We start from the raw sequence: 14,363 nt of genomic DNA on the forward strand, positions 1-14,363 counted from the left end.
AAAGAAGTCCCTTTATTTTTCTTTTAAGGGTAGTTTAGGGATGATAAAATCCTTTAGCTTTTGCTTGTCTGGAAAATTCTTTATCTCCCCTTGGATTCTGAATGATAACCTTGCCAAGCAGAGTATTCTTGGTTGGAAGATTTTTCTTTTCAGCAATTTGAATCTATCATGCCACTCTCTTCTGCTCTGCAAAGCTTCCTCTTGAAAATAAGCTGGTAGTCTTATGGAGGTTCCCTTGTACATAAAAAATTGTTTTCCTCTTGCTGCTTTTAATATTCTCTCTTTAACTTTTGACATTTTTATTGTAATGTGTCTCTCTCTGGGTTTGTCTTATTTGTAACTCTCTTGTCTTCCTGGACCTAGATGTCTGTTTCCTTCCCTAGGTTAGGAAAAATTTCAGCCATTATTTCTTGGCATAAACTTTCTGCCCCTTTTCTCTCTCTCTTCCTTTTTTGTCATCCCTATCATGTGTATATTAGTCTGTTTGATGGTGTACCGTAAATCCCTTAAGCTGGCTTCACCCTTAGTCATTTTTTTTCTTTTTGCTGCTCTTACTGAATGAATTCCATTATCCTTTGAGTTTTTTTTTTTTTTTTCTTCTGCTTGATCTAGTGAACCCCTTTACTGCATTTTTTCAGTTCAGTTATTGTATTCTTCAGCTCTGTGACTTTTGTTTTGGTACTTTCTTATATTTTCTATCTCTTTGTTGAAGTTCTCGCTGTATTCATCTGTTCTTCTCTCAAGTTTGGTGAGCATTTTCATGACTATTATTTTGAACTCTATATCAGGTAAATTACTTATCTCCATTTCATTAAGGATTTTTTTTTTAATCTTGCTCTTTCTTTTGAAACATATTCCTTGGTTTCCTCATTTTGCTTGCCTCTCTGTGTTTCTATGTATTAGGCAAAAGAGGATACCTCACCCAGTCTCGAAGGAGTTCTATTGTGTAAGCAGTGAACATTATTGTTTGACCTTGCCCTAGCTCTTGGTGGTCTCTCAAATCTTTGTGATTGTTTAAGCAGTGTGGTTTATTCTTGATAAGTTCCAGATTTTGAGGTTGTGCTAAGCCCTATCAGTGTTCAAAGGTAGGGATCTCAGTCAGCCCCTAGTTTCAGACTGATTTGAAGCCAGACTCTCAGGCAGCAGCTTTAAAATATGCAAATATATATAGTCTGGTGGGACCACTGTTGTTATCTTTACTGACCTCCAAACCAGGTAATTTGGAGGTGACAGTTGCAAAAGTCAGGGCTGTAGATGAGTGTATATGCTCTTTTCTGGGAGGTACTGGTGAGCTGTAGAAAGGCCTGGGAGGGTGCAAAGATGGTATTCCCCTAGCCTAGGTTCCCTGAGAGCTCCTCTGTAACCCCTAGATGTGTGGAAAGCCTGAAGCTACTCCTTGCACTGAGGCTCTAGGACAAGAAAATGGGCCTTTTTTAGTGGAAAACTGGGGGTGTGTTTCAGTCTGCTATGTCATTGGGGTGGTAGCTGTGATGCCTAATTATTTCAATCTCCTGAGGCCCAGAAATGCAGGCCTCCCTGGCCACCAGGGCCAGGTACTCAAGGGGCATCACCTGTATTGACGCTCTGCACCCGTGGGCTTCATTGGGGCCACAAGATAGTGTGGGTGATGCTAGCAAGGAGAGGAAACACAAAAATGGCACCCACCAGTGCCTCTGTTTCCTGATGATGTCCAAAGAGAGCCCTGTGCCCTTGACAGTTGCTTTAAGATTGGCTAATGAATCTCCTACATATGTGGTCTAGGTGCTTTTTAAACTGCTGCCTTTTCTCTGAGTCTTAGGGTGAGTTAGTCTGCATGTGAGCCCTTTAAGAGCAGACTTCTAGTACCCCACAGCCTTTTGGGTCTCCTGAACCTAAGTCCTACTGGTGTTCTAAAGCTGGTGGTTTTCTGGGCTCATTTCTCCAGGTCCCAAGGGTTGGGTGTCTGTGTGGGGCACAGACTCCCCGTTTCTCAGGGAGAAGCGCTGTATTGTGAGATTCCTCCCATCCGTGGGTCACTGTGTCAGAGGTGGGGTTTTTGATGAGACTGCATCTCTGCCTCTCCTACGTGTCTCATTGTGGTCCTTTTATCCCTTGTTGTGGAGGAACACTTCTGCTAGTTTTCAGGTCTTTTTCAGAGGGAATTGATCCATATGTAGCAATAGATTTGGTGTGTCCGTGGGAGGAGATGTGTTCAGGATCTTTCTACACTGCCATTTTGAATCACCTCCTGAATTGTAGTATAGCTTTAAAGAATGTTGTATAGAATTTATTTCTTCAAGGACATTTTAGGTGTTTGTCACAATTAAATTGATCTGGTTTTCAGTTAATATATCAATGTAGTATTTGTAGTTTCTTTGAAAACATCTCTTATTTCGTTTATCTATTTGTCTAATGCTAATACTTGACCCATACAATTTTTATTGCTAGTCAAAGTACTCTATTTAATTGTTTGAAATGAATCAGTCTCTTTAAAGACCCAAATACTTTTCTGTTCTTGATTCACATATACTCCAAAAAGGTTTACTCTACTGTATACCAGTTTTGTAAGTATTTTCAGTTATAGTCTAGACATTACTTTTTTTTAAGCTTCCTTGAGGGCATTATTCTAAGTGAAATAAGTCAGACAGAAAAAGATAAATACATGTGGATCTCACATGTGGAATCTTAAAACAAAACAAAACAAAAACAAAACTGGTTATTTATTCTTGAATAGAAACATATCAGCATTTATTGGGATGCCTGATTCAAGTTGCAGATTTAGGTTGTGTAGTTCTTTATCTAATTTGAGTTAAATGACATTGATTTATTTTAACTTACTTTTCCCTTCGTTATCATGTTGCTTTTATTAAATTGCATTTCTATTCATTTATGGGTTTTCCTTTTAGTTTCTGTCTTTTGCTAGAAGCAGTAGGGAAGGGGACTGGGTGTGTAATGGCCTAAATAATTATTATCTCAAAGCTACTGTGGGTCTGTGTCCAGCCTACAAAATTGAAAATAATTTTCAAAGCAGAAAACGAATTTGATGACTAACTTCTGTACAATTATTTTTTCATGTGGAGGCTCGCCCTAAGAAAAGTAAAGAAAAAAAAAGATCAAAGTTAAGTGGGAAATGAAGTCATAATATGCATTTAAATGAATTGGTTACTCTTCAGCTTGTGTAGATAGTGAAAATGATTTCATATGTGTTAAAGGGTTTGGAGATAAAGATTAAAAAGTGAAATTTCATTGTGTAATAATTTACATGATAATCCTTTATGATATAATTTATTCAATGAATATAATTATGGATATTTCACTATATCTGTTTTGAATACTTAGTATGTATTCATATTGCTGCAAATGAAGACATAGCTACGAAAAGGAACATTAACTACCCTCAGGAAATTTTCAGCCCTTTAAAAGTTTTTATATTTTAGAGTTCTTATATTTTCTGGCTCTGGGCTAGTTGCTTTATATATGTTATTTCCTTCAATACACACTTAATGTTATTATTCCTACCTTACATATAAAGAAGCAGAAGTTCTCTCCTATTTGACCTCCACTTTGAGAACCTCAGCAGTAATTTTTTTTATCCCTGATTAACTTGTTGTCTGCAGGAAGCCAGCACCTCCCTGCCACTCCCCAAATTCTAACTACACGTTCACCTTCTCTACTTGGAGGTCAAATAGGCATTGCAAACTTGCCATGTTCCAGTCGACTTTTGTGCTTTCCTACATCTCAGTGAATGGCAACCCCATCCTTCCCCAAACCCTGCTCAACCCACAGCCTCCTACATTTCGGTTGATAGCAACTTCATCCGAACAGTTGTTCAGGCCAAATGTTTTGGAGTCAGTAAGTCTTCACTTCTCTTTTTTCCTCACATTCTGCAGCATGTGCAAAATGCGCAGAAAGTTCCATCATTTCTACCTTCAAGATAGTTCAGCATACGATCACTTCTCAATGCTACCATCCTGGCCAAGCCATCTTCTCTCCTCTGGATCACTGCAGTACCCTTCCTAATTAGTCCTGCTAATTCTGCCTTTTCTCCCTTTTGGTTTATTCTTAGTGAAGCAGCCAGTATTCTTTTAAAGTATAAGTCAGATCTTGGCACAGCTGTGCTCTGAATGCCAAAGTACCTGCCATGGCTATAAGAACCCCCATTTTCCCTGCATCTCCCTCCTTGTTACTCAACCCCCCACCCACCCACTTTGCTCCAGTCACGTTGGCCTCTTCTCTGGTCCTGGGTCACACCAGACACCCTGCCAGCTCAGGGCCTTCATACCTGCTGTTCCCTCTGTCTGGAGTTTCATCAGATAACTCTGGCACATTTCCTCAGATATTTACTCAAAATCAAATTTTTAGTGAAGCTTTACCCAAACATCCTGTTTAAAATTGTATTCACCTCACAAGACTCTCTTGAATACTCTTTTTTCCTTTCTTTTTACATTTTTCTCCATTGCCTTTATCTCTTTCACATAGGGTATGTCTGTTACTTGTTTATTTTGTTTTCTGAATGTTCCATGTAGATTGCAATAGATATTTCACAAGGGCACAGATTGTTGTCTGAATCCAAAGAGCCTGGCACCATATGGCACTAGTAGTTATTAAACAAGTGAGTATTGATTGAGTAATGGGTGAGCATGAGTAAATGAAGATCCTTTGTTTACTTCACCTCACCAGCCTCTTAGTCTGGCCATGCTGGCCTACTTGAAGCTACTTACCTATACTCTGCTCTCCACTGTCTCTGGGCCTTTGAACATTTGCTCCCAGTTCTTGGGCCCATGATTTCCACTCCTGTCCCTCCTCATTCACTCTTTTTCAATGTACCTCAGGACCTTTGGACCTTCAGGACCACAATTTATTGGATAAAACTTAATCTGACACTCTCACTTGACATCATGCCCTATAACCCAGTGCCACTCTGGGTTAGGAGTGGTTTCTGGGGATTCTGCGAGTGTCCCGCACATATTTCTGTCACCACAGTTAACATGTTGCCCTTGATTTCACTGTTTACTTCTCTCTTCTCTCTATACATTCACCAAGGTCAAGGGCCATGTTGTATTTGCCTTTGTAGCTTTCATACTTAGCATAGGACTTGGTGGGTCAGTGAATGTTGCTGAATTAATGGAATTATGCTCAGTGGTTTTACTGATAATGTTGCACAATGATTGAAGACCACTGCCTAGAGATGTCAGTGAGTATTACATTAATTACATTTTCTGTCTATGTGTTATTAAAAATGGATCACATTTCAAACCCTTCCAGAAACCCTCCAGCATTGTTTTTAAAACTTGGTGATTTATAAATAAAATGTACTTTAGAGAGACCTGGGAATCATAAAATGAGGCATGATAGAATCCTTCTAAGAGTAAAAGGGCATTGGCAGGTGATAGAAAAGTGAGATAATATTATTTGAAAACTTAAGAGGAACAAAGTTTCCCATAATTAACTTCTATGCCATATTAGTAAGAATATTCAACTGTAATTACAGAGGATATACACTTGAAAAATCAGATTACTGCAATGAAAAAATATAACAAAAAAACTCAGGGCTCTATTTTGAATACAATGTTCTGTTTGGTTCCCATTGTCAATGTAATATTGGTTAATGAAAAACAGCAGTGGCCCTTATGAGCACAGGCTCTATTTTAAAATAATCAGGCTAATTCAGGAAAGAGATTTATTTAATTAGAGCTTCTGACATAATAAAGCTGAAGGTATTTTGTGCCGCTTTGCTTTATTTTTAAGTCCCAGGAGTCAAAACTGATATGAAAATGTTGCAGGTGTGGACAAACTGAAGGATATGAAAAGAATTTTACTCTTAATGTATGAAATTGTGCAAATGACAAGCTCTCATGTACACCCAGTTTGTAGTAAATGATTTAAAGGCATTAGCAAAGGAAACACATCCAGCATGTAGTTCATGAATTTCACTGAGAGCTGAATCATCAGCATTGACTCACTGCCTGCTGGTGCTTACGGTGGCTCTTCAATGGGTCAAAACTCACGCATCCTTTCCCACTTTAAGAGTTGTTGAAGTGATTATTAATTTTCAACATCAAATGATAAAGACAAAAGTAAGAAGCATGTAAATGTGCTTATATTTTATGGTACTTGGATTTACATTTAAAATCAGTGCCTAATAGAGCAACAGGTGTGTTGAGATGACATTCCAATTTTAAAGGGTATTTCTTCTTTAGGGTAACAACTATTCAAAGAAGGAATATAATTTTCACAGTATTTTTAAATATCTGATGACCAATAAGATTGAATATCATAATGTAGACCTTTTCTTCTCTCATATACATTGGTTATAGTATAGATTAAAGCATCTCCAAGTATTGTAACATGTAAACTCAAAAATTCAAAAGAATTTCTTTGTTTACTAGAGTCTAATGCTGGTGCTCTTAGTCAGTATACTTCTCCGTATGGCGACACACACACTCACACACACACACACACACACACACACACACACACTATAACACGGTAAGTTCAATATTATATATGCAAGCCACTTTCATTCTGTGGCTATGTGCTGTCCTAAGACCCTAGAATCCTTCGCAGTCAGCTTTCAGAAAGATGAAGAGAGCATGGAGAAGGCACATACAGTCGTTAAAATTATTGGCCGACAAATGAGGAGCGTCACTCTTACTTGTATTTCATACTCAGATCTCATTTGAGAATCGGTCACATGTCATACCTTGACACAAAGCCTGAGAAATGTGGCCTTTTGATGAAGAGTCACTTTTTGCACCCAGCTCTGTACCGTGGAAGGGGAGAACGAATGTTGATAGACGGAAAGCCATTTCTGCCTCAGCCCGTGTGTGTTAGATGGAAAGCCTCTTAACTTCCATTCTCTCAAAGGCTCAACATTTAGTTCTCTCGTCCACACCCCGACAGTTAGTGTAAAGTATACCTGAGTTTTGAAAGGATTTGGCTATTGGAAAATGTTCCTAATATATTGTCAAGACTCTCCTATGCTTCAGTATCCTGGTCATATTATAAATTTTGTCTGTCTTTAAAAACGTGGACCTAGAACCACAGGTAGTACTCATTGCTTAGTGTTTGTTATGGTTAGGCGAGTGTCATAATTTTCCTCCCTGGTTTAGGATCTTACACTTTCGTTAATACAATACTAGCTTGCCTTCTGTGTTTGGAGCTCTGGCAACCCGAGTTCACCTTGAGCTGTGACCCACAAGTCTTTCATATGAATTCTGCCCCATGTGGTGACCCTGTTACTTTCGCATGTTTACCAGGTGCTTGATTCTTCCGGTTAACATATTCACCGCCTGACCTCCACCTCTGTGGCCAAAGCAGTTCTGACATTTTCAGCAGCTCTTTTCTTACCTTTAGGAGAGGTATTTATTCACCATAAATAAGCGCGCTGTGAAGAGTGGCTGGGGCTGCATATTATTAATTTTCCGAATTTAACTTCATTATTTCCATTGTTTGATATTGTTCTTCCAGTTTTCATAATGATGCTTCAACATGATTTTATCTATAGGCCTACTTTAATTTAGAATAACTGAGTGATATAAATTTCATTTTTATGTTTGCTTTTGTTATTTTATTGTTATAATTTTAAAAAGTGAAATTTATTTTTATGACTTTATAAATGGTTCATGATTATTGCAATATGAATACATAGGGCAAGGAAAAGGAAGTAAAAGTTACCTAAAATCTCAATACCTAGAAATAAGTATTTTTAGTATTTCGACCACCAATCTTTTGTAAATTCTATCTATACACGTATAACACACTCACACGGATACAATTATGACAATATTATCTGCATCACTTTTATCAGTGAGCTTTTTCTCAGGGATGGTATCTTTGCTGTTGTTAACGATGAGGAGCCTACTTACTCCTATTCTCTTTTTGTTGGTCTGGTAGACTCCAGTTACTTTCCTGCTCTAAATAATATTGCAATAAATATTTCTGTACAGGATTTCTTTCCTCCAAGTGCTTTTTTGTCAATGGGATTGAAGCCTCGTTTGGAATTAGTCTGTCTGCTAGTTTCAGTTTCAACTCTTGTTTGTTTTGATGGTTCTCTAGGACTGTGCAGATCAGATCCCACATTCTTTTTTCTCGATAAATTTATTTTATGCAGGAGAGTTTGGGCACTAGCTTTTTATTAGAATGTGTACATTTTCCTTCTATGCATTTATTCAGTTTAGTCCCTGGTAAATGGATGTAAAAGATGACTTTCCATTGGAGATCTTACTTTTTATCAAACTTTACATATTACAGTCTTGTAGAAACTTTTTTTAAGGATCATGAAACTTATTCCACATGGCACAGTCTTGTCCAAAAAAATCTTTCTTTCAAAGTCTTATTTAAATTTAAGTATCTGATCTTTCAAGACCTATTAAAACAATGTCAGATCAAAGAAAAGGCCGTTAGTTTGATAACTAGCTTTTAGTAAATCTATGCTAATTACCAATCTCTTTTTGAAAATGTTCTCAAACGTCTTATTTGCAATTTATTTTATGATTTTACAGAGATTGCTATCTCCTTAATTATTTCATAGTTTTTGTAGCATACCATTTCTATCTGCAAAAAAACATGTGTATTATCCCTCTTTGCTCCTGCATACTGTATTTTGGTCTGATTTCTCAAATGTTACTGAGAACATATGTGAGATGTGTTCTGGAAATGACAGTGTTGCTGAGTTCATCACTCACAATTTGCTTTTACTGGCACCATCCATTTGTTTGTATTGAATGCCTAGCCTACTATAGGCAGGTACTTGGGAAGACATTAGGACCATAATGGTGGGTGAAATAGACATACTACTTCATCCTGTGGAACTTGCAGTTTAGTGAGGTGCCAACTATTCAAGAAATATATTTACAAACAAATACAAGGTTACAACCTAGATGAGTGGCAGGGGAGGTATGGTGAGTGGCATGGCTACACATGGAGATTCATTGGCTACATTGATCAAGGGGAAGCCTTCAGGAAGGTTTCCCTGAGAGAGGGTTGAGCTGAGAGCTCTCGGATAAGGGAAGAACATGTGAAAAGGGCTGTGATAGGAAGGACCATGTCACAGTTGACAAAGTCTCAGAATGCCAGGTCAAGGGTTTTGGTCCTTATCTTGACAAAAGTGAAGTGTCAGTACACAGTGGAGGGACTTCCCTGGTGGTCCAGTGGTTAAGAATCTGCCTTCCAATGCAGGGGATGTGGGTTCAATCCCGCATGCTGCAGCTAAGACCCAAAGCAGCCAAAAACAAATACATAACTATTTTTTTAAAAAAGGAAATGCTTTAAAAAAATACACAGTGGAGTGATGTGATGATGTGCATTTAGAAAGAATCTCTGTAGTTGTAATTTGGAGAAAAACTGTAGAAGGCAAAAGGAGGTTTAGGGTTCCAGTTGCAGGCTTTTGCAAGAGTCCAGTTGCAAAAAATGATTAATTTAGGTTAAGGTGGCTGTGGTAGTGGAGATGAAGAGAGGTAGGTACATTCTACAGATATTTGGTGGGAAGAATTGAAAAGGTTTGGTGACTCATGTATTAAGTATTTACAAATAGAGGAGAGGAAAGCATCTAAGACGATGCCTAAGTCTTCGGCTAACCAAACACAATGGAATTTGGTTCCATTTACTGAGATGCGAAAACCTGAGAGGACCTGTTTTGGTGAGAAAGGTCACGGGTTTGTTTTGGAGCAACTGAAGATGTTAATCACCCAGGTAGATGTTACATTCTAGAATCACAAAGAGTACTTTAGTCTAATATGCTTGGTAATTTCTTTGAATAGTTTTCTAAAGTTTGCAATTCTCTTTAAAACAAGAATTTTAAAGAGTTTCTTGCCCTTTATTTTTGTTTAACATATTATGAAAAAGAAAATGATTCAAAGATTTAAAAATACACAGTCTTTTATGGGATTCCTCGAATACTTCCTAACCCTAGTGAGTAGGCTTTGTTCTGCTTTGTATGTTTTTTATTTGCATATTTTGGGCAGTGTAATACAGCTATTTTCATCTTTTCCTAAGCAGAGTGTATTGCTGTGAATGACTAGTATTTGAATCAACTGTACACCAAATGATGTAGGTAAGGGTGAGGTATAAACAGTGAGAAATTATAACTAGTAGGACATTAGAATGTATGGTGTTCTTTGCAGACTATAAACAATTTTTAACGTCAGAGATAATAGGATTTTTAAGAGACATTTAAGGACAATTACTCCTTGTCCTGCATAATGGTTTTTTTTTTTTTTTGCGGTATGCGGGCCTCTCACTGTTGTGGCCTCTCCCGTTGCGGAGCACAGGCTCCGGACGCGCAGGCTCAGCGGCCATGGCTCACGGGCCCAGCCGCTCCGCAGCATGTGGGATCTTCCCGGACCGGGGAACGAACCCGTGTCTCCTGCATCGGCAGGCGGACCCTCAACCACTGCGCCACCAGGGAAGCCCCTGCATAATGTTTTATGCTAACCTCAGTCACAGGTTTTTGGGTGATATATTAAATATTTTATAAAGATTCAAATCTGAATATAAATGTGCTCTGCAATCTGAGTCACTGACTTTCTTCTGATTATTTCAACTGTTGAATGTGTGTTGCCGATATATTGTGTTAAAAATAACAAAGTCCTAGAGTTTATGGAAGAGCCTTAAGTGGCTTTTCAATGGAGAGTTGATTAGCAGGTGGTTTGAGTTTTTCTACCCTTGCCATCCTCACTCCTTAAATAAGGGCCCGTTGTCTTTTCTTACATGATTAACATGAGACGGAAAACAAAATTAAAAAGGGTTTTTTTTTCTTGGAACAGAGACGAGTATTACCAAAAAGAAAATTGAAGCAATGTAAGATTTTTTTTCTAATTTTGGTTATGGTATTTTATTGTTTTTTTATGGTAACAACATTTAAATATTTCCAACTTTAGTGAAAATGTGAAAATGAATGCTTTTTTCATTAAAAAAAAACTAATGTCTTATTATTCTTTTCATAGGTCTCATATCTTTTGGGTGAACAGAAGTCTACCTTTATGGGGCTTACAGGTTATGTACAATTTTGTTGTATTCCTATATTTCTGGATTTATTTATATTTTACTGAGCAATACTACCGGGGAGAAAAGTTTTGACATTAAAAATGAGTTTTCGTTTATTGTTTAATTAATCTTGATGCACATCTTAAAATTTTTATTCCTTTCTTCATGTCTACGTGAGCCCTCCATTCTACCTTTTGAGAATTTCCTCATGATCAGGTTTAGACTTCAGAAAGCTTTTGAGGATCTGAAGGAAACTAAAGTAAGCCCAACCTTGTTTGAAGGCACAACAAGTTCCCCAAACTACTTTAGGCATTCCTAAAGTCTTAGGTTATATCATCTTTGAAAAATTAATCAAAAGCCCATAACCATGTTTGCATTTTTTGCCTTATGTGCTCAATGTTGGGAACATGGTAGAATCTCAATAAATAATTGTTAAATGAATAAACAAATGAACAAACAGTTCGTATTACCAATAGGAAGAGCTTGGTCCCTAAGCAGATAATTTTGTAAATAAAACAAAAAGTGTGCCCTGGCATAAAAGGAGTCTTGAAGAAGGAGTAAGGGAACCTGTGGAGCACAGTGTGTCTGAACTACATTGTTGCGGTGTTCCCTGGAGTCCTCTGGATCTATCTTTGTTCCTTTTTTGGTTGAATTTCATGCCAGGCAAACTTTTTACAACTTCCCATCTCCTCTACTCGTGTCTCTGCAGATACTTTTTAGTTTCTATTGTTTTTCAAAAGCAAAAATCATTCAAAGAGGAGAGTCTCTAAGATTAAAAACAGTTGAGTCTGGAAGAAATGGAAGGACTCAAGTCTCACTGTGTATAAACAACCTTTAAAATACTTTAAAATCAAATGTTTGGGTTGTCTTTTAAAGTCAGGTTGATTGTGAGGTCTGTACATTTTATATGTGACAATGAATTATTTTAATTATGTATGCATTGTGATTACAACTATGAATCAAGTCTTTACTATGTCTGCATATTTTGTATTTTATTGAAGTCAAGTTGTGTTTTATGTTTTTTTTTTTACTGACTTTCATTTCAGTGCCGTACACACTTGTAAAGTAAGTTAATATTTTTATGAATAGTTATATATGACCTTGAAATATATTTTGATCTGTTCAAATTGCTTTTTATCTGATAGTGATATTCTAAAATAATAAAAACACTCATTTTCACATAGGATTTTGGGCAATTCATGCTAAAAGTGGTCTCAAGATCATCTAACAATGTGTACCTCTAGAAAAAGTAAGAGATTATGATTTAGAGAATTTGTGGAGAAAATTGAAAAAGTGAAAAATTTCTATTTTACTATCTGTCTACTGTATGTACTTCTGGACTTATTTTACTTAGATTGTCATGCATTCATATGTTTTAAAATTCTCCTTATATTTTACCTAAATCAAAGTTTTCATTCCAACAGGAGTCAGAATCTAAAACTCTATGGTATCTGCCTTTCTCATGCAGATTGACTGTACTCTCACAAATCTATGAACAAATATATTTGTTACCTCAGTTATTTCATGTTGATGCTTGCTTATTTTGATTATATTCCTGTCTCCTGAAGTGCTTAGGGTCTTTAACACAAAATAATTAGGATGTCTTTACTGGTTACTTTTTCTGTTGCAATCATAGCTCTTTGGTAGCTGAGCAGAGGAAACTGTATAAAGAGTAGAGAATAGAGAGAAAAGTGGAAGCTTGTCTAGGGGGCTGCAGGATGCCCATGTCCAGCGGCAGAAGGGGAATTGGCTGTGAAGCCCATTCAGATAAAATCTGAAAGTATCTTGAAGTGCTGACATGGACTATTTTGTTTAGTGTTTGAGGATGTTTCATTTTGTTTGAAGTGGGTGATAGGATGGAAAGTATCCTTTAACTCCAAGCTTGTATTCTTTTATTTTCTGAAGGGAACTGCCATTTTTGGTGGGTGTACTGAGATGGTGGTGGTGTGGCTGGGGGAGAGCATTATTTGTGATGGGACAGTTGTGTGTGATTGTGTGTATTAAGAATACACACACAAACAAAACCTATTCTTTACATATGGTGAAGATTCCAGCCATCTGACTGTTCCAATCCCACATTTACATTTGTGGTAATAAACTTAAAAAGATTTATTGAGGAGTATTAGAAATTATAAAAACTAAGCTGTAGTGCCTGGGACAGCCTGCTGCCTACCACCTGTATATAGAAATTAAAGTGCCACATAGCACCTCCTATATCATATATATATATATATAAATATATATATACATATCATATATGATATATATATATAAGTATATATGCATATACACACATATATGCACATATTTATAAAGTTAAAAGTATTGTAATCAGAATATATATTTTGATTTTGTTGGATTTTCTCATTAAGGTATAATTTATATTTTAGGTTTCAGTGGCATTGATAAGTCTCTTTGAAACAATACTACTTGGTTATCTCAGTTATAAGGTAAGTTATTTTAATTAGAAGTTTTCTGCTGGTAGAACACATTACTAGCATTGACCCAGTATTCCTCTATTTATAATTCATACTCTGGGGATAAAGCAAGCTCTTCTTAAACCCCTTTAACTATTTTGAACCTCTCCAGTATGTGATAAAAAGCTGTGGTAACACAGTAATGTTTTCCTTGGTGGCTTAAACATACTTCGCTAATTCCCATGGGCTAATTTACCCATTACGTGCATGCTCATATGAGACAAGCAGATGGAATGGTTTGGCTTTTTATTGTTCTCCATCTCTTTTCCTGATCTGTACAGGAAACACTGAGGGAGAAAAACATGTCTGTTAGGAATTATTTTAATGAATTCCCTTCAGTTTTGGCGAAGGTTTGCTTGGCTAACCCAATTTAACAAATGTTTATTTTGATGAAGAGCACCACACTGTGCATTGTTTTTTTCTCAATGAATTTACAATCTAGAAAGGGGGGTGGGCAGGAGAGAATTATATAGACAATAATAATACAAGGCTGAATAATAGGTACTTCCTATGAGGTGCAAATAAAGTCCTGTGGGGCTTCATAGAGAGAGGTGAAAAGACTGATTTAAGCAGAATCCTTGAATCAGTGACTTCACTAAAGAAAGATGAAAAGGCAGAAGAACATCAGGGATTTATAGAATCAGCAAAGGCATAAAAGAAGGAATGTGCATATAAAATTGGAAGAATGAATAAGTACTTAGGTTTGGGCAGAGTATGGCATATGTAGGAAAATATTGGTGGAAAAAGATGGGACAATATAGTGAGGGCCTTGTACGGCAACTTACAGTGGGAAGTTGATGCAGGATGTTGAACACGAGAGTTCTATAATTGTAACTAAGTTTTAGGAGTATTAGTTCAGAACATCTGTGCAGCACAGGTCAAAGAGACATGACACTGAAAACTACATGCTCAGTTAAGATG

General features: G+C 36.9%; 1 protein-coding gene across 1 annotated transcript in view; it reads left to right on the forward strand.

The window, feature by feature from the left end:
- The window catches only part of KCNT2 (potassium sodium-activated channel subfamily T member 2), a 288,035-nt gene that overhangs the window by 42,110 nt on the left and 231,562 nt on the right, over nucleotides 1-14,363 (forward strand). The window contains exons 5-6 of the mRNA XM_029229997.1: nucleotides 10,926-10,974; nucleotides 13,356-13,415. Of these exons, the coding sequence (XP_029085830.1) occupies nucleotides 10,926-10,974; nucleotides 13,356-13,415 (109 nt within the window). The remainder of the gene's footprint in view (nucleotides 1-10,925; nucleotides 10,975-13,355; nucleotides 13,416-14,363) is intronic.

Source organism: Monodon monoceros, unplaced genomic scaffold, assembly GCF_005190385.1.
Source record: "Monodon monoceros isolate NGI ecotype Baffin Bay Population unplaced genomic scaffold, NGI_Narwhal_1 Super_Scaffold_18, whole genome shotgun sequence".
Taxonomy (NCBI): Eukaryota; Metazoa; Chordata; class Mammalia; order Artiodactyla; family Monodontidae; genus Monodon; species Monodon monoceros.